The sequence below is a fragment of the Podarcis bocagei genome (assembly GCF_964188305.1).
Source record: "Podarcis bocagei genome assembly, chromosome: 16".
In the NCBI taxonomy this organism is placed as follows: domain Eukaryota; kingdom Metazoa; phylum Chordata; class Lepidosauria; order Squamata; family Lacertidae; genus Podarcis; species Podarcis bocagei.
In genome coordinates, this window is record NC_138142.1 from 29742379 (window position 1) to 29763046 (window position 20668).

The 20668-nt window shown below is 48.4% G+C and overlaps 1 protein-coding gene across 1 annotated transcript; it reads left to right on the forward strand.

Moving 5' to 3' along the window:
* Nucleotides 1–1929: 1929 nt before the first annotated feature.
* MUS81 (MUS81 structure-specific endonuclease subunit) lies at nucleotides 1930–19851 on the forward strand. The gene is made up of 16 exons (XM_081174105.1): nucleotides 1930–2063; nucleotides 2754–2901; nucleotides 3881–3975; nucleotides 6748–6846; nucleotides 7108–7188; nucleotides 9192–9280; nucleotides 9697–9873; nucleotides 10722–10826; nucleotides 11954–12081; nucleotides 13524–13636; nucleotides 14115–14231; nucleotides 15092–15187; nucleotides 16639–16761; nucleotides 17496–17599; nucleotides 18788–18871; nucleotides 19213–19851. The coding sequence occupies exons 1-16, from the start codon at nucleotides 1950–1952 to the stop codon at nucleotides 19277–19279; spliced, it is 1740 nt and encodes a 579-aa protein (XP_081030231.1). The 5' UTR covers nucleotides 1930–1949; the 3' UTR covers nucleotides 19280–19851.
* The last annotated feature ends 817 nt before the right edge of the window (nucleotides 19852–20668 follow it).

Genomic DNA, 20668 nt, shown 5'->3' on the forward strand with positions numbered 1-20668 from the left:
AGCAGGAGCGGAAGGATGATTTCAGTCTTACTCCATCTACTCTCCCCAACCCCGTCTCATGAAGCATGTGCCACCTTGGAGGTCCACTCCTTCAACAAATTTATTGTGCTAGCCAGAGGCCATGACAATCACTTTGGAGATTATATAGAGAGAATCTATTCTGAAACATAGGAAGCTGCCTTATACAGAATCAGACCCACTGGTCCATCTAACTATATTGACTGGCAGCAGCTCTCCAGGCAGGGCTCTCTGCCAGCCCTACCTGGAGATGCTGGGGATTGAGCCTCTGGTATCTCCTGAATGCAAAAATTGTGGTCAAACCACTGAGAAATGGCCCTTCCTGGTTCACAGATGTCTTTTTAAATTTGCAAAGCGGAGCAGTGCATATTAAGGTTCTCTTAATAAGGCAGCAATCTTAATCTGTGTTATGTAAACATGAAAAGGCACTTAGGAGCAGAGTAATAATTGGCAGCTTCAGCTATAAGAATCAAAGTAGCAGGTGATGGGAAAGAAAGATCCTTCTCTGGTGGAAACCCTGGAGAGCGGCTGCCAGTCAAAGCAGATGCCACTGGCCTAGACGGACAAATAATTTGCAGCTTCTTCCCTTTCATGGGAGGGACTGTAACTCGGTGACAAAGTATCAGCACTGCATGCAGAAGGCATGTAGCATCTCCTGTTAGAAAGGGATTGAGCAGTTTAAATGTATCCCAGGTCCAAAGAAGGGAGAAGCAGCAGCTCATAGTAATCCATGGGAAAGCCTAATACCATCTTCCTCAAACTCGGCCCTCCGGATGTTTTGAGACTACAATTCCCATCATCCCTGACCACTGGTCCTGCTAGCTAGGGATCATGGGAGTTTTAGGCCAAAAATATCTGGAGGGCCCAGTTTGAGGAAGCCTGGTCTAATATATCCACATAATTGTGACTGGGCATTTAGAGTTGCTGCCAACTAATCTCTGTTCAGAGTAGATCCATCGTAACAAATTGGCCGAAGTGAGATCACGTTCATTATTATCAGAGCATCTACTCCAAGTAGGGCTAATACTGGATACAACTCTTAGTGCGTCCACACACCCCAAAACAGATCGCAGCAAAGAGGGGCGCTTCTGCTCTACCTCTTTCCTTAAAAAAAAAAAAGTTTTTCAACATACTCATAAAGTAGCCCAGCTAATACAAACGCACGTGCATCTCATTATTTCCATGGTGCAGGTTGGAGACTGTAATTGGGAGTGCCTTGCGACAGCCCTGCAGTGCAGTGTCTTCTGAGTACTGCAGAATGGAGGCTTGCCTGAAGCCGAGAGAGTAGTTTGCAAGGGCCCTTCAAAATGCACTCCAGTAGTAATTGGCCCCAATGCAGGTAGGGCCGAGACTGAAACAGTACAGTAGCTTGCAACAACCCTGCAGTGTTGCCCGCTATGACACCCCTACTGCATAGCTGTCAACGTTTCCCTTTTTTAAAGGGAAATTCTCTTATTCCGAATAGGATTCCTCGCAAGAAAAGGGAAAAGTTGACAGCTATGCCCTATTGCAGGAGGGGCTTCACAGGTCTGCGATGCTTACTGGTGGGAGGCTCAGGTGGGTCTGGTTGGCTTTTGTGAGCAAAGGCGAGTCGTATTTCTTTTTACCTTCCCCAGAGCCAAATCCAGCGCTCAGTTGCCTACGGGAGACTCATCCTGCCCCACCGACTCGCGGGCAAAGCGGCTGTCATTTTAGACCTGCCCAGGCGCCTCTCTCACTTTCGCCTCTGGAGAGAAGGCTGGTTGAGAGCGGGAACGCGGAAGCGACCGCTCTTCCCTTTTCATGCGTCTACGGTTCCGCCCGTCGGCCTCTAGGGGGCGAAGTGCGCGTGCGCAGTCGCTGCCTGGCAGGCCGCTCTGCCTTCCCCGCTTCATCTCCCCGTCGAGTTCCGGGTCAAAGAGAAAAGAGATACTTTCCGGCACCTTCGGAAGATGCCGAAGCCCACTCAGGGGGGCCCGAACCCCTTATTTACGCGCTGGCTCCAGGAGTGGCGCGATCAGGCCGCCGAGCGCGGGCGCCTCAGGAGCCAACGCGCCTATGAACGGGTAAGCCACGCCCTCTAGTGACAGGCCACGCCCTCCGGGTGTTTTGCTCCGCCCATATCCCCCTTCGCGCTCGTTGGATTCCCCTCAGTACCCAGTTTATAATGTAGTAATATAATGCTAACACATAATATTAAACTTCTTGGACTTTTCTCCCAGCTGGTCATTAGGATAACTTGCATCTGAAATTGTTTGTTTCCTCCTCTCTCCCAATACATTTACCTCTAGTGCTATGCCTTAAAATTATAAGCCTTCGGGCAGGGACCTATGAGTAAAGCTGCTAAGGGAGCTCTGTTTTTGGCTGAACAAGCAGGATCGATAAACATGCATAAATGATGGGTAAGATCTTGACTTGGAGTCCACCCATGTTAGTTACTAATTTCAATATGTATCTTCTAAGTATCACTTACAAAGCAATCCTGTACATATACTGTATACTGAGAAATAAGCCCCACTGAAATCTTACTCCCAAATAAAGTGAGTATCGGGTTGAAATTGAAGTCTGGACCCAGCCCTAAGTATCAGCAACTATGAACTGACCAAAGAGAATATGTATGGGTTAGTTCAAATTTCACAGAGTGGTTGTGGCCCCAGCCTGAACTGCTCTCCTTGTTAGTCAAAGTGAAGAGACAGGGGAAACCATGTGCACCTCTCCTTACTATCAAAACAATAAATCCTCTTCCTTGTGTTCAGGCGCTGAGCTCTCTCTGCAAATACCCACTCCCTTTGCGCAGCGGGCGTGAGGCTCGGATCCTCCAGTACTTTGGTGAGCACATCTGCCGCCAGCTAGACGAGCGGCTGGAGAGACACTGCCAAGCCCAGGATGGCACAGTGTTGACAGGTGAGTGGTGAGGCAGCCGTGTAAAGGTCCAGTGTGTGCTCGAGTCTGTTCCTTAAATAGAAAGTAAGGTTCCAGTCCTCATGGTACTGAATAAAGGGCTGGTTTAAATAGAAACATAGGAGGCTGGTTTATACTGAGTCAGACTGCCTGTCCATGTAGCACAGTATTGCTTGCCCACAGTGGTTTGCAAAAGCTCTCCAGAGTTTCATACAGTCCTACCTGAAGATGCCAGGGATTGACTCTTGAGATTTTCTGTATGCAAAGAAAGTACTCTTCCACTGTGTTTTGGCTCTTCCCTCTGAAACAAGTAGAGTCTTCTCTTGCCACTTAAGTCATATTCAAGGAGGAGCCTGGTGAGTATCCCCTGGAAGGAAGTTCCACATTTACATGCTGGCAGAGTGAATGTTGTGCTTTGGGTAGCCGACTCCTGCACATCAGAGGGATGGAATAAAAAGGAGGGTGTCAGGTGACGAGGGGAAATTCCAATGGATTCAGGCAGGCCTCACAGTGCAATCCTGTGTATGTCTATGAAGAAGCCAGCCCCACACTTAACTCCCAGGTAGCTGCATATTGGATTGTAGTCTAAGGCTGTTTAGGGCTGATATAAACAGGGCAGCATGGGAATTGGCATCATCTAGGTTGGGCCTTGGGGGTGTTCATTTATCACTAAAGCTGCACAGGTTTCTAGTCCTTATGGCTATGGTGAAATGTAAACTTGAAAACTGGTAACATTTCATTAAACGAACAAAAGCTAAGCAGGACGTTGGCATTTGGAAAGCTTAGTCTTTTCATGCATTCACGGCTGCTTGCTCTTTTGCCCCCTCTCTCTTTCTCTGTCTCTCCCTCTCCCTCGGGGGGGGGGGGCAGGGGGAAGAGAGAAGTGCACATATGAGCAAATCTCCTTCATTGGTCTCAGCTGTGGAATTTCATTAGTCTCCACTAAACATCTATTAAACAGAGTTTATACTGTGAATTCCAGGTCTGCATGCCACAGCTTCTTCTCAGAAGGATCAAGCGCTCCAGCCTGCCCTCTGTGCCACAGAGCCAGATCAAAACAAAGGACAGCGCTTAAAGGTCCGTGTAAATACCTTGCCCTTACAAGCAATTGAACTATTAGTATGGCCATGTCTCAACTCTCTCTGCCTGGGCGAGTTCCTCCTAAATTCAAGAGGCAGCCCACTTCCCCTCTTTTCCTCTTCCCGTCTCTTGGAGTGGGGCTGAGTGGATTTGGGGTAGGGTGACGATGCTGTGATCTTTCCCCATGAATCGTCCCAGCCACTGCTGCGCTGGCAGATTACCCAAGTCTGCTCATCCATGCCTGTCCCAACCGCTTAAAGGTGAGAATGCAACATGTGCATTATCATCAGAATGGGCTGCCAAACATTCATTGAATGATGGTGCAGGTCATAGACTAGAACAAGGGTTGGGGAACCTTTTCAAGCCTTCTCTCCTTGGCAACCAGCAGTGGTAGGTGCAGCCAGAGGCACAAGCGGGTGGTGCTAGAGTCAAAAGCGGGAGGACAAATGGGCATCGCTCCTAACCTTTGTACAGCAGGCTGCATTTCAGCCATGCAAAAGTTAGTGTTTTCTATATACTGTAAATACACCCACACTCTTCTCCATCCTCCACCAGGCAAGTAAGAGACATTATTAAAGTTTAAAGACACATTCCAGCACAAAGCACCCATGGTTCTGGTTTTAATTTACAAGGGGGTCCAGGATACCTTAAGGACCGCCTGATCCCTTCCTCGTCATTGATGTCTTCAGTAGAGTCACTGTTAGTGCTCCCCCACCCCCCGCATGGCTTGGATGCCCACCTCAAATCCACCAGGAGCTGTGCATTCAGCATTGTGACTCAGATTTTGAGGACCTCCCTCCCATTTGAGATCAGGCAGGCCCCCTCTCTGCTGAATGTCCAGCACGTACTGAAGACATTTCAGCTGGGATTTTGACTGAATTCTGATTTACTTACTGTATTGGTGAGTTTCTTGCACACCCCTTAGATGCTGTCATAATTCAGCAGTACAGTATATAAATTTTCTAAATAGATAGATAAATAGGGTGTTGCTTAGGGAGAGGCTCAGAGGAACACATTTGGCTTCCAAGCCTGAGTTTCTCACTCCCTCTTGGGCTACAGCTTCATGGATGGATTAATACCCATTCTTGCTGTCAACCAGAAGAAGTAAACATTCATCTATTCATCATTTGCTTGAACACTGGCCTGAAATGGAGTCCTGTGTAACTTGACAGCTTGTGTTGTGCAATTTAAACCACATGGTGCAAGCTTTAAAAGCTACTGCCTTCTGGTTCTTTGCTGTCCTGCCCCCCCCCCCCCGCAAAAAAAGTTTGATTGCCACATTGCTATGCCGCACCTCTGAGAGGTGTGGCTGAGGATCATGTAGTGGCCACGCACAGCTGCCTTTCATATTTCCATGGGTCCTGGGGCAGGCAGCTTTCCCAGTGGATGGTGCCGAAAGCACATTTATCCATTTCGCTTCTTAGCCCGCCCACCAAAATGCTCTCCTACAAAGCGCGCTCTCTGCTCCTCCCCGAATGGTCAAAGGCCTTGCAACATAAAAGACCTTTCATCAAATTTTGAAAAGAGGCATTGTGGCTGGCAGGGAAGCCGTCAGGGAAGGTAGACGGCCTGGTTTGCTCATGAAAACATGGAACAGTATTGGGTCAGTTCCCCCACCTCCCACCCCAATTTTCCACTTTTATCCCATAGAAGGCATTGAGAACTAGCTATGAATCAGGAAGTCCCTGGTTTAACTCTTGCTTCTGTCACATGCTTACCAAGTCACTTTGGGCTAGTGATGGGGAACCTTTTTCAATGGAGAGCCGGGTTCCTTTCTGGTCCACCTGGCAGGGGGCACATGTTGGTGGTGGGTGGGGCCAGAGGCGAAAGTAGACGGAGCAACAAATAATTTTTACTTTTGTACAGAATGCTAGTTTTTATACCCCCCCCCCACATCTCCCTATCTTTTATCTAGGCAAGTGAGAAACATTATCAGAGTTCATTTTTAAAAAAAAGATATTTATTAAAGTTTCAGCATATTACAAAAATAAGAGAAAAAAGTAAAAGAAAAAAACGAAAATGAAAATGAAAATACAAAGTAAAAACAGTTAAAAACAAATCAGTCTTTCCATATCTTATCTTTCATTTACTTGTTTCCCTGACCTCCTCACACCTCCCTTTTTGTATTCCAGTTCAATTAGTTAATTCAGCAAATCCTTTCCTTCTTTGATTTTATCTTGATCTGTTATCATAATATATTATAACTTTAGGTTATCACCTGTTAACAATCCATTTTTACATATTCCTTTATAATATTGCTGCTAAAAACCACTTAACTTTAATCCAGCATCATTCTAACATTCATTAATTTTGCAGTATTTCTGTAGATAATCTTTAAATTTCTTCCAATCTTCTTCCACCGACTCTCATTATCAGAGTTCAAGGCCACGTTCTGGCCAGGGGGAAAAACCTCAAAGCTTTCAGCTGGGCTGGGGAGGGGTGTGGCCTGGGGAGAGCCCTGAGGGCCAGAGAGACAGACCTGGAGTGTCACATTTGGCCTCCAAGCCTAGAGTCGTCGTCCCCGTCCCCCCCCCCCCCCGCCACCTTAGGAAAGTCCCTCCCACGCAGCCTCGGCTCTTCCAACTAAGCTATTGTGCTCAGGTCCTGCTTGCGGCCTTCCTATTGAGGCACCTGAATGACTACTGAGAACAGGATGCTGGGCTAGATGGGCCCCTTCTGGCCTGACCTAGCAGGGCTTTTCCTTGTGTTCATATGTTCTTAAGACTGGTGGAGTCCCTGAAGAAGACACACCTGGTTTTCCTTTTTCAGAAGAAGCAACCAGTATCACGCCAGCGTGGCCGGAGGTACTTCCCAGATCCCCGTTCTGGAGCCTTTGCCATTTTGGTGGCTCTGTACCAGGACAGTGTGGTAAGATAACAGCTGATGCAGAATACAGTAAGCTCAAAAACATAACATTTGGGGAGGGGGAGAACCTAGAGCCCACCTTTCCCGGAAGGCTTGTGGGGAAACCCCAGGTGCATGATGAAGACCTGAACATTGGAGGATTGTGGGAGTGGCTTTTGTTTTGGAATCCTCTTTAAGAAGTCAGCAAAGGTGGGGCAGTGTTAAGAGGTGGGAATCCTGGGAGGAAATGTAAAATCTATCCTGCCTTTTTGACCCTTCTTCCAGAATCCTCACTCCCGGGGTTTCCTGACAAAGCCGGAATTACAGAGAGCAGCTCAGCCGCTGTGTGAGAAATCTTTTTTTCTTGTGAGTTCCTGTATGATCTGTATTATTTTATTGGTTCTGTTGTCACTTTGGCTAGAACAAGAAACTTACAGTGGTGCCTCGCAAGACGAAATTAATTCGTTCAATGAGTTTTTTCGTCTAGCGAATTTTTCTTTTTTCTTTTTTAAAGATATTTATTGAAGTTTTACAAATTATATCAAACAAAACAATACACACAAACACAAACAAAAAAGAACAAGTATAATTTCAAAACCTTATTTTCTTAAAACTTACTTCACCGACCTCCTCATACCTCCCCTTTCTGCATTCCCATTTCAAATATTTAGTTCAGCAAATCTTCACCCTTAATTTTATCTAATTGTCAACCTTTCTTTTCTTTTAACTTAATCTTTACCACTGTACTCCGTTTAGTTTCTAAAGCCACATCATTCTATCACACATTAATTTTGCAATGTTTCTTAAGATAATTCTTAAATTTCTTCCAATCTTCTTCCGCCGTCTCTTTTCCCTGGTCTCGGATTCTGCCAGTCATTTCTGCCAATCCCATGTAGTCAATCACCTTCATCTGCCATTCTTCCAAGGTGGGTAGGTCTTGTGTCTTCCTCGTCTAGCGAATTTTTCGTCTTGCGAAGCACGGTGTCGGAAAAGTTTTGGAAAAGCTTCAAAAATCACCAAAAACCTCAAAAAAGGCTACCACACCACGTTCTATGAGTTGCTCCTCGAAGTCAAGTCGCAACTGTATTAACGGTGTTAAGAAAAAGGAAACAAACTTGCAAGACGTTTTTGTCTTGCGAAGCAAGCCCATAGGGAAATTCGTCTTGCGAAGCAGCTCAAAAACCGCAAAACCCTTTCGTCTAGCAAGTTTTTCGTCTTGCGAGTCATTCGTCTTGCGGGGCACCACTGTATATAGATTGATTGATGAATTAAGAAAATCTTTGGATACCTCCAAACTCTTAACTGTTTTGCAGGAGGGATTCCAGTGTGTCCCAGAAGTTTATGTTTGTGCAATTGAAATGGATTAGAACCCTTTGTCACCCTCGTACAACAATCCACTCTTTTAAGATTCAAAAGCTGACCTTTTGTGGTTAGAAAAGTGATGAGGAAATGCATGGAAAAATGGGGGAGGGATGAACGCTTAATGGGAAGACGTATAAAACCCTGCAAGCAAATGACCGTATTTTTCGCTCTATAAGACGCACCCGACCATAAGACGCACCTAGTTCTAGAGGAGGAGAACAAGAAAAAAAATGTTCCCTCCCTCTCTGCTCAGCACCTCTCCAGCAAAGTGGGAGGAGAAATGGATGGGGCTCCGTTTCTCCTGCCGCTTCACTGAAGGGGCGCTGCGCAGAGAGGGAAAGCTGCGCAGCGGCTTTCCAGCGAAGCCAGGAAAGCAAGAGGGATCTATCCCTCTTGCTCTCCTGGCTTCAGCAAAAGCAACGCAAAGCTTCCTGAGCAGAGCGGGAGCACTCCCACTCTGCTCAGGAGGCTTTGGGAGGCTATCACTGAAGCCAGGAGAGCAAGAGGGATCAGTGCACACCGATCCCTCTCACTCTCCTGGCTTCAGGGATAGCTGCGCAGCCTGCATTCGCTCCATAAGATGCACACACATTTCCCCTTACTTTTTAGGAGGGGAAAAGTGCGTCTTATACAGCGAAAAATATGGTAGGGCGAATGACCATTGCCATTTAACCTCTCCGCAAAGAGGTAGGAATGAGTTCTCAGTTATGACCGAACCTAGTTTAACACCATTTCAGTTTTACACAAGGAAATCTGAATGAATGCGCAATAAACAGGCCATTTGGAGGAGCCCTGTTGGAGTGATAATCTGGTTACGGAATATCTTAGTCTGCCTTATGACCCTGCACTCGCAATAATGCGGATACCAGTTTGCAGGAAATGTTAGAATACATTAAAAAAAAAATCAGCAGGGTTGGTGGGAAGAAGGGGAAAGTTCTGCTGCAGCAGGACATTTTCTCTCCTGAGATTATGTATATTGTTGTTGCTGCTTCTGCTTCTCCCAACAGGCTGATCCTGGGAGTAAGAACACTGCCTGGTCTGCAATCAGCACTCTGCTTCGCAAGGAGTTGGTCCTCAAGACCAATATCCCAGCCAGGTAAAGATGTTGCACCAGCTCCCTGGGAGGTAAGGGAGAATCCATAGATAGCACATAGCTTGTATTGGAGTGAGGTGTGCAAGCTTTTAGCATGAGCCACACATTTGCTTACAGCAGGCATAGGCAAACTCAGCCCTCCAGATGTTTTGAGACTACAATTCCCACCATCCCTGACCACTGGTCCTGTTATCTAGGGATGATGGGAGTTGTAGTCCCAAAACATCTGAAGGGCCGAGTTTGCCTATGCCTGGCTTACAGGCTCCGATCCAACTGTATGAACCTGCCGAGGATTGGGAACCTGCCTAGTGAAAGCTGAAGCGCAGCAGCCTTTTAACTCTGGAAACATCAACCAGATGGGAGAGAGGCTGGGAGGCCGGGTGGAGGCCATTTTGACTCACCCTCCTCTGCTCCGGCAGATACTCTCTGACAGACGCAGGGCTCACCTTAGCCCGGGAGCTGGCAGCTTTGAATGAGCCAAAGGACAAGGACTCCAACTCGCTGGCAGCTGAGGCAGCTGATGCTGGAGACCCCTTGCTTCTTTTGGAGGGAGATGATGAAAGCAAGCAATCTTCGGACAGGGATGCCTCGCCCAGGTAAGTAGCCTCCTTCCTGAGCAGCTACTTTTCTGCTCTCGGGGAGGGGAGTAGCAGAGGCAGTGAAGCTGCCCCAGGTGAGGCTTAGTGTGCAGGCTGTGTTCTGTCCTGGCCAAGCATGTTTGCTTTTGTTTCAAATTCTGCCCATGAGCTGCCTCTTGATTCCCAATCAGCACCACCGCCCCATACCCCAAAAATTTTGGGTGGTATGCCAGCCCTGTCCTCCGGCACACGTTGCCGGCAGAACATCCAAGGAACAAGGAAGGAAGGAAGGGAAAGGCAGAGACCTGTCTCTGTTATCAGGACCGTGGAATCCACTCCCTGCTGGAGCAGCGCACAGCTCACTCCACCAGATAGGATCTTGCTGGGTTATATAATTTGTATTTTATGGTATCATCATCTGCTAGAAGGAACAAAATGTAAGCTGCTAAATATTGCACTTTTAATGCTTTGTTGTTTTAATTTTGTGAACCCACGTTAGGATGACTTGTTGATTTTGCTGTCAAAGGGTTTTTTTTTTGCTGTTGTTTTGCTGGATTTGTTATATGGGTTTTTGTTACATTTTTTATTGTAATGTATTGGCGTATTTTGTTGTTGTTATACTTGTTATCTTTTAAAAAGCTCTTTTTGAACCTTTGGGAGCTGCCTTGGGGGCCTTTTCAGCTGAAGGGCAGCAAATAAACTCTACAAATAAAGTTCTATAAGTTGCTAAGAGAATTTTTATGTAGGAAGCAATTAAGATAGATGATAGATAGATAGATAGATAGATAGATAGATAGATAGATAGATAGATAGATAGATAACACACGTTAAAATGTAATAACGAAATAAATTTGCTGGTTTTTCAGGTCAAGCTGCAGAGAGCCAAGGGCAGGGCTCTTAAAACCCCAGTTTTCTTTTCACCCTGGGAACTTTGATGTTATCCTCTGTGTGGATTTCATTGAGACCACGGGGTGAGTGGCAGCTGCAGGAGTGAAGCACACACACACACACATGGATGTGGGGACTCTGTTTCTGACATGTAGGGGATGGGGCACTCTCCAGAACACATATGTCTGGATTAATTTACCCAGAATAAATGCCCCTTTCCCAATTTGGTTCCAGTTTGGACATGTAAAAAACAGAGCAGCAGAGGAACCAGCCAAGAGTTTGCGTGACAGGAGTATGCTTTGACTGCCTAGCAGCAGGGGTGGGCATCCCCCAGCCCACTGGCAAAAATGGCCCAATCTGGCCTGTGAGGCTAATTTCCCCAAACCACGCCAATCTGTCAATCAGCCGTCACTCTGGTGGGCAGGTGGTGACAGCTAATGGGTGGGGTTTGATTCTGCATGGGCTTACATGCTTTGGTTCCCTTTCTGGTAACTGCCACCCACAGCCAAAGCAGCAAGATCTCCTCCCCGTCAGCGGGTGAAATCCTGCTCAGTCCCCTGCAGGAACCAGGGCTGAACTCTTTGTTCATCAGCTGATGAGTGAGAGATCAGTCCTGCTTGGTGCTGCTTCTTTGGCTACTCTTGCCCCCACTCCACCTCCCCAGGTCAACTTAGACAGGTGGCTAGGACCACCCACCTATCCATACATCATCTAGTGTCACCTGATGATTGGCAGGTGTGTGGTCCTGCCCACCTGTCAAAGTTGGCCCATGGGGGTGTTGGGAAATACAGATCTGGCTCGCTGGGCCTGTCAGGAAGCTTCTAGAAACCATGCAAGGTATAGGTGCCGATCGGAGGGTTTCTGGTGCTGCAAAAGTGGATCTTAATAACCAGCAAATAACCAGCGTTTGACAGAGCAGATGAAGACAGTAGAAGCTGTCTCCTTGCCTATGTAGATCAGAAAATCATATTTTGGATAACAAATTACGTTTATCATTAGGACGAGATAAGCTTGTGTTACGTCCGTCAATTTTGTAGTGCCTTTGTGATAAAAACAATAAAATGTAGCTGTAATTTTTTTTAAAGGGAAGAGTTCAGTTGAAACCAGGATTATCATCTCAGGATAGCCACTTCTCTGATTTGTTGCTGTTGTTCTTGGCAGTGTAAATGTGCTCTAAAGAGCTCCACCACCCCCCCTATTTCCCCTTTAGTGGCCCCACGTCCCGGAAGCAAGATTTGGTGAGTGAGCTCCAGCGCCACAATGTTCCCTTCAGCATCCGGAAGCTTCACATCGGGGACTTCCTCTGGGTGGCCAGGGAGAGAGTCTTACCTGCAGCAGGTGAGTGGGGTGGGTGGTTTGGGCCATGCGATAGGAGGGTCCATTGGAAAAGCGTCTCAGGATTTTGCCTTCCCTCTGAACCTGCCACTTCACTGATAGCCCGTGTCAGTTTATCTATTTTTTTACATTTATCCTCCAATACTTTTTCCTCCAAGAAGCTCAAGCTGACGTACATGGTTCTCTCCCCTCCGCATATAACCCTGTGAGGTAGGTTAGCCTGAGAGGCAGTGACTCTCCCAGGGTCACCCAGGGAGGTTCGTGCCCTGGTGCCCTTGCTTCCCTGTGATGACCTCCTTAGGAAAACAGGGTCTGGTACCTTGAACACCTTTTCAATTACCTACAACTGCACCAAGGATGCGGGAAGGGGAGGAATTGCTCTGGTCCCCTTCCAACTCCATCCATGTGACCATGTAGGCCTCTCAGCGCTCCCTCTGCAGTTCCACACCTCCTCTCAGGAGCTAAGGGGCAGGTGGTGAAAGGACAGAGGCAGGGTGACAGTCCTCTGATCATTACAATTCCACCTACCTACCCTTTCCTTCTACTGCCAGAGGCTAAGATGGGCATTAGCATAGGCGCCAATTCCTTGGCCAAACACGGTGCAGCATCAGTGACAGGCTCCTCCTGAGCATGAGAGTGGAGGAGCTGCAGCCATTGGTGCTGAGTGGCACTGGGCCAAGCCCTTGGCCCCCTCTCGACGATGTGTGCACGTGACGTCACAAGACACGTCATGTGACACTGGGCCCCCCTCAGTCTTGGGCCCAAGCTGGAGCCTCTGGGCATTACCCATTTTGAAAAAGCTTTAAAGTCTAGAAAGTTGCCTTTCGTTGAATCACAGAACCTGAGGGTCATCTCATCATCCAAACCCGCCACCCCCCCCCCAAGCAAGATGAGCTTGAGTAACTCAGCCAATGCTTCGGGAAAAGGCTGTGGCTCGGGGGCAGATGGAGGGCAACCAAAATGGTCAAAGGTCTGGAACGGCTAAGGGAGCTGGGCATGTTTAGCCTGGAGAAGAGGAGGTTAAGGGGTGATATTATAGCCATGTTCAAATATATAAAAGGATGTCACATAGAGGAGGGAGAAAGGTTGTTTTCTGCTGCTCCAGAGAAGCGGACACAGAGCAATGGATCCAAACTACAAGAAAGAAGATTCCACCTAAACATTAGGAAGAACTTCCTGACAGTAAGAGCTGTTCGACAGTGGAATTTGCTGCCAAGGAGTGATCTTACTTGCTTGCAGAGGGTCCCACATTCACTTTGCACCATTCTTCAAGTAGGGGGCCTGAAGTCCTGGAGAGCTCTGTATTCCTCTGGTGGCTGGCATTGCTGGCTGATTGGCGCTGTGGGAGGAGGCTCTGGTTGTATCTCTCCCTTGGTTCACCAGGTTGAGGCTAAATCGACGTTCTTTTAAACAGTCGCCCTCCTCCCCCTTCTTTCGTTTTCCAGGACAGCCACAGCCACCTGCCGCTCGGGAGCTGGTGCTGGACTACGTGGTAGAACGGAAACGGATGCCGGACCTGTGCAGCAGCATCATTGACGGCCGCTTTCGTGAGCAGAAGGTGCTGCGCTGTGTCTGGGTGGGGAGAGTAGTCGCCTGGAGCCCCGTGAAGGGAAGGGACTGGGATCAGGCAGTCTGATGCAATGGTCGTGGCTCAGGGACCGCGATGAGAGCCACAGGCAGTAGCTGTCCCATCACAGCTGAAGGAATAGTCCCGCTTGCCTTCTCTGCTCCACAGCCTGATGGAACGGCCATTGCTCAGTGGCACTTAGGGAGGAGGAGAGCCCAAGGGAGCTGGTTGCTCAGCAGAGCAAGAGGGAGATGTCCTGCTTCCCTTCCCTCCCCCTCTGCCACTCTGCAACATTTCAGAAAGTGATTGCACTAGATGAGAGTTCCTCTGAGCATGTGTCGAGAGCCCTGGAAAGCAGTCGTTTTGTGTGTGAGAGAGAGAGAGCATGCACTTGGAGAGCTCTGAAGGCTTCTCCACTCCCACACCTGCAGCACCCCCAGCTCATAACTAACTGCTCACTTCTTCCTAGTTCCGTCTGCGGCAATGTGGCATTTCTCACCCCATCTACCTGGTGGAAGAATCGGGCTCCGCACAACACCTCAGCTTGCCCGAAAAGACTCTCCAGCAAGCGATGACCAACACCCAGGTAGGGGCTCCCTAGGAGAGTCGGTACTTCAGTCTACCTGGCTGTGTTACCTCAAGCCCAGGTAGGGCTGCCGCTGTGCATGCTTCCCCCAGGCTCTGCCAGCACTCAGCCACCCTGGATCCTGCCTCCATCCCTAACTTGTCCCCTGCCATGGCAACCGCTTCAGGGTTGCATATTTGGGGGGTTAGGGAAGGCTTTAGCTGCCTGCACCTGGGAAGGGGACTGGCAGCTTCCAGCAGCCGTGATAACCGTCGTCTTTCCAATATGGTTTAACAGAAAGCAGAGAGGATGGACCAAATGTCTCAAATAACCTTTTTCTAATGTTACTGGCCAGGACGTGGGTGGCGCTGTGATCTAAACCACTGAGCCTAGAACTTGCCGATCAGAAGGTCAGCAGTTCGAATCCCCGTGACGGGGTGAGCTCCCGTTGCTCGGTCCCTGCTCCTGCCAACCTAGCAGTGCAAAAGTGCACCGTTTACCTCTGGCAGGAAGGTAAACGGCGTTTCCATGAGCTGCTCTGATTCGCTTAGTCATGCTGGCCACATGACCCGGAAGCTGTAGGCCGGCTCCCTCAGCCAATAAAACGAGATGAGCGCTGCAACCCCAGAGTCTTCTGTGACTGGACTTAACTGTCAGGGGTCCTTTACCTTTACCTTTAATGTAACTGGCAGACGGAAAACCAGAAGTTTTCTAACATTTCTTACCCCTTTGTTCTTTCCCCTCCCCTTTCCTTTTTTGCTTTCTTTCTTGTCTTTTCAATTCTCTCTGTTATAGATACTATTTTACTGGATTGTGAAAACAAATAAAAATTGATTTTTATTTTTATTTTATTTTTAAAAGATAACCGTTGTCTTTCCCAGGTGGTGGATGGCTTCTTTGTTAAACGCACTCGGGACCTACGGGAATCCGCAGCGTATTTGACCCTGATGACGCGTCAGCTGACCAGACTGTACGAGGCGAGTTTGGAGCGGGGTGAAATGGGGGGGGGGCTGCTCACCCAGGAGAGTGGCACATTTAGTTTGTTTCTCTGCTGTAACTGCCTGCCTCTTCTGTGTATTTTTATCCTTTGGTTTTAAAAGATTTGACTTAAGCTCTTGCCCTGCTTCTTTTCTCCCAAGATGTGCCAAGACTGGTTGGGAGTCACTTAGTGCTGTGTTCGCAGCACTCTGCATCTGCTCAGGAACACTTCCTATTACTGATTTATTGTTGTGATTGGATCTTATTTATCCAGGCCTAGGCCTAGCCTCCAGCATACAGATAATCGGTGCACAATGTTAAATTGGCTAAGGTTATATTAATTGCTTTTAAATACCTTTCTGAGTGGCAGTTAAAAACAACAACCTCCACTCAGTTAATGGTCAGATTTTTTAAAATGCAAGCGTTTGGAATCACACAGGTAGGTTGTACCTCTTTTGGGAGGGAGCATCGGCCTCCACATGTACTTGTGCATCAAAATCAAATATATTTAATACGGTCAATGACCAACAAGGTACTTGTGCATCACCAGGAAGCAAAGATGAGGCTGGTTTGTCCACCACCACCCCTTTTAGAATGATTGATCTGTTCTACAGAGATTCAGTTAACTGGTGAAACCTCGTCATATTAAGGTTTATTTCAAGGAAGGGTCATAGCTCAGTGGTTGAGCACACAGATGTCCCCAGGTTCAGTCTCCAGCATCTCTGGGTAGGGCTGGGAAAGGAAGACCCTGTCTGAAACCCTCATAGTTTATTGACAGAGGACATTATTTGCATGGAGAAGGTCCCAGGTTCAATCCCTACAGCAGGACTACGAGAGAGCACCCTGCCTTAAACCCTGAAAATCCACTGCTGCTGGTGTAAACTTTGGGCCCCCAGATATTTTTTAGACTACAACTCCCATCATCCCTGATCACTGGGCCTGCTAGCCAGGGATGATGGGAGTTGTAAGTCCAAGGTTGGTGTAGGCAGGCTTTTCCAAACTTGGGTTGCCTGCTGTTTTTGGACTACAACTCCCATCATCCCTAGCTAGCAGGACCAGTGGTCAAGGATGATGGGAGCTGTAGTCCAAAAACAGCTGGAGGCCCAAGTTTGTAGACAAAGTAGGGCTAAGAGGACCATTGATGCGACTCAGTAAAACAGAGATTTCTCTGTTCCTTTTAATCCAGCAACAACTTCAGCAGGCAAGCCCATTTAGCTGTCGCGTGAATGAAATAGAAGTTCTTTGCTCGCCTGAGCTTACTTGGGTTTTCCAGGACTGAAACAAATGTTTGGCGAGTTTATAATGAAAAAGCTGGCCATCCATACGAGGGCGCTGGAGGCAGGGAGAAGGAGGAAAAGGTGGTGCTGTGAGTCTGAAAGGGGAGAGTGGAGGAGAACAAGGTTGTGAGCCCTGTAGCTGCTAAGGACTGTTCCTCCTTTGTCTTCCCTAGGACAAAACCCTTCTGAGCTGTACCAAGGAGGAACTGGAGCAGGTGCGCCCTCTGCAGCCCAGCGCTGGCCCCTGCCGGCTTCTGACCTTTGCTGAGTTTAACGAAGGGGCCATGAAGAACAAGGTAGTTTCTAATGTACTCCACATACTTCAATGATAGCTCAGTCGGCAGAGCACGAGACTCTTAATCTCAGGGCTGTGGGTTCGAGCCCCACGTTAGGGCAAAAGATTCCTGCACTGCAGGGGGTTGGACTAGATGATCCCCATGCCCCCTTCCAACTCTGCAATCCTATGACTCCTCATGTGGTTAAAGGCCACTGCCGTGTCTCCCCCTCATCTTCTCTCCTCGCGGGTTTGATTTGCAAAGTTCTCTCTTGTTTGCGCCGCCAACAGTCCTGAAAGGGTGCTTGCTATTCTTCCCTTTTCTCTCTTGCTTTCTTTCTTCTTTTAACCAGTGTGTGTGTGTGTAGAGCAAATTGAAGGTAGGGGCGCCTTTCTTGATCAGCCCAGACCCTGAGGTCCAGCTCCAAGGACCTTTTGGCGGTTCCCTCTGAGAAGTGAGATTACAGGGAACCAGGCAGAGGGCCTTCTCGGTAGTGGCTTCCCATCAGATGTCAAGGAAATAAACTATCACCTGACTTTTAGAAGACATCTGAAGGCAGCCCTGTTTAGGGAAGTTTTATATGTTTGATGTTTTATCGTGTTTTTAATATTCTGTTGGGAGCCGCCCAGAGTGGCTGGGGAAACCCAGCCAGATGGCCGGGGTATAAATAACAAAATTATTGTTACTACTACAACAACTACTACTACTATTACTATTACTATTATTATCAACTCTCTTACCCCTCCCTCTCCCAGGCCCAAACAGTGAGTGAGGTCTTTGCGCGGCAACTCATGCAGATCAGCGGCATCAGTGGAGACAAGGCAGCTGCCATCCTGGAGAGATACAAAACACCAGCTAGGTGCGGAGACAGGTTATGAAAGACACAAGGTCATTGGCTGGTTAGGGTGGTGGAGGAGGCTGTCCTCTACTGCATTGCCTAGCTCAGCATTTCCCAAACTTGGGTCCCCAGCTGGACTACAACTCCCATCATCCTCAGCTAGCAGGACCAGTGGTCAGGGATGGTGGGAATTGTAGTCTAAAAGCAGCCGGAGACCCAAGTTTGGGAAACCCTGGCCTAGCTTAATATAGAAACCTAGGAGCCCATCTGGGTCAGCCCAAAGGCCCATCAAGCATCCTATTCTCACCAGATGCCCCAATGGGGAGCCCTAAAGAAGGAGCTGAGCTCAACAGCACTCTTCTCACTTGTGTTTCCCAGGCTGCCTCAGATCCTGGAGGGTACAATATAGCCGCTACAACTCATAACTATTGATAGCCTTCTCCTCCTTGAAGCAGCCTACCACCTAATGCCATCCAAGGGGGTGGCCATCACTACTTCTTGTGGGAGCTGGTTCCGCAGTTGAACTATGCACTGCGTAAAGAAAGCCTTTCTTTTGCCATTCCTGAATCTCCCACAATGCAGCTGGGCTGATCCCTAGTACAGTGGTACTTTGGGTTACAGACACTTCAGGTTACATACGCTTCAGGTTACAGACTCTTCTAACCCAGAAATACTACCTCGGGTTAAGAACTTTGCTTCAGGATGAGAGCAAAAATTGTGCTCCAGCGGCGCGGCAGCAGGAGGCCCCATTAGCTAAAGTGGTGCTTCCGGTTAAGAACAGACCTCCAGAACGAATTAAGTTCTTAACCAGAGGTACCACTGTATTACAAGAGAGGCATTCCCTCTATCCATGCATACTTCTGTGTACCTCTTTCGTGTCCCCCCTCCCCCAGATTCAGGTGGCAGGGGTTGGGGAAGTACCTCTTACCTCCCGAGACCCTGGAAAGCTTCTGCCAATCAGAGTAGGACAAAATAAGCCTGGCCTAGCACAAGGCAGGCTTCCTTGCTCTGAGCCAGGGCATACAAAGGCTGTTAGACTCCACCTCCCATCAGCCCCAGCCAACATGACCAGTCGTGAGGGGTGGTGGGAGTTGTAGTCCAGCACCGTCCAGAGGCCCTCAAGTTCCCCATCCCTGCTGTAAGCCATCTGAATGGGTTTCGGTTTGCCATCCATGACCCCCTTCTCCCGCTTTCTCTCTTTCCCTTCAGCCTCCTGGCTGCTTACGCCTCTTGCCCAACGCCACAGTGCCAAGAGCAGCTGCTGAGCGATGTCAAATGCGGCAAACTGCAGAGGTGAGCAACAGAGCTGCATGTTTCCCCTCCCCTCCCCAGCTTCGGCGTGCAAAAGGCATCTTGTGCAAGAACCACACAGGATGTGGGTTTGGGAGCTCAGGCAACGGACAGAGATCTAGCAGAGAAGAGAGTCAGCAGCCTAGAACGGGGTTTTCACTGTGGGATTTTGGGAAACGAGGCCAGAAAAAGTACCGAGGGAGGGGTTGGTCGGTCTTAACCACACCCTGAGGGTCCAACCCTGTAGCCTGAACCTCGGAGAGCCCCGTTGCCTTGACAATTGTCCTGCTGTTGGCTCTCCTAACCTCTGTCCTTTTGCTCTCTTCCTTCCTCTTTTGCTTCAGGAACTTGGGCCCTGCCTTGAGCAAGACTTTGGCTCAGTTGTACTGCACATCAGGACCTCTGCCTTGAATCAGTGGGAGGCTGTGGGTGCGCCTGCGTGCCAACGATTCACCAGCCAACGTGGAATACGCCTCCCCACTGCCACCAGGGTTAGAGGAAGGCCTGTTGTGTCATCACAGTTACCATATTTCAGCAGCCAGCAGCTGTGGGAAGCTGGCCCCAGAGACACCCAGCACTGTTGCTCCTTGTAAAACACAGGTGCCAAGGAAAGGATGGGCTTGTCCTATTGCCTCATCACAGGGGCAGGGAACCCGAGGCTTTCCGGGCCAGTGAGCTTTTTCATTCAGCAACATCTGGTGAGGTACAGGTTCACCACCCCTGCTCTAGCATTATGTGCCAGATGTTTACTAGCCCAAAATGCACTTCCTTGCCACAAACTTATGAGGGGTCCAGGTTGACTCTGTCGGTTACACCACCCACAAGACTGTTTGAGGAAGAGCACCCCGACTGGGTATTTTGGGCCCCTTTTGGCTGCTAAATTAGGGCCTGCCAAGTCTCATCCCTCTTGGTTTTTTCTTCCTTTTTTATTTTAAAAAATTCTGTCGATATTCTAATAAAATTGTAACATTTTGTTTTGCAAAGGCTCTTCTTATTATGTCTTCAACCCCTGAGGTGCCCAGAAAAGTACTTTTTGACACCGCACACCTTCTTACGGAATTAGAGAGGGACAGCTTTAAAAGGAAATTATAGACAAATCCACAGCGACGGAGGGCAGAGCTGCAACCAGTTAGTAATTGCCGAGAAGCAGAGACCTGCTTAGGAGCATTAGGAGAAGTTTCGTAATGGCAGGAACTCTTTGGAGAGTGGAACCAGACTGCTGTGCGCAGTGCTGGGCTTCACCGGCTGGAGGTATGTAAGGAGAGCCTGGCAGGATTGAGTTGCACCCTGTATTGCGGGTCATGTGCTGAGCACTGGGTTGGGGCTGTATGGTCTCTGCGGTGCCTTCCAACTCCAAAATCCCATGATGACCTATCATACCCAAGGCTGTCTATGCACCAACATGGCTTCCCCCCAAAGAATCATGGGAACTGTTGTCTAAAGGTGCTGGGAATTTCAGCTTTGTAAACTCGCAGGATCCTTTGGGGAAGGCCGTGTGCTTTAAATATATGGTGTGTATGCAGACTAAATGGAACCTCAGATGCTAGAAGCATTAAACCTTTTGTTGTTGGAAGTGGGATTTGGTCTTAAGGACTCTTCTTAATTTGTTTCAAGACGTGGGCGGGCTCTTCTTTTTTTGCCGTAGGTGAGTAAATTGGAAGCAACTGAAAAGGTTTTAAAAGATATGCTGGGCAAATATTTAAAATGCTCATCCACCCCCCCCTCCCCCAAAATGCCCTGAAAGTGTTCTGTGTGGAAATTAATGGGAGAAAACGGGAAAAGAAGCAGTCTCCAGTATTT

Bases quoted from the DNA above. Each gene is read 5' to 3' on its own strand.
- MUS81 (XM_081174105.1), top strand. From the start codon at position 1,950: ATGCCGAAGCCCACTCAGGGGGGCCCGAACCCCTTATTTACGCGCTGG. The intron at 10,827-11,953 runs GTGAGTGGCAGC...TTTCCCCTTTAG, and splicing joins GATTTCATTGAGACCACGGG to TGGCCCCACGTCCCGGAAGC. The intron at 17,600-18,787 runs GTGCGGAGACAG...CTTTCCCTTCAG, and splicing joins AGATACAAAACACCAGCTAG to CCTCCTGGCTGCTTACGCCT.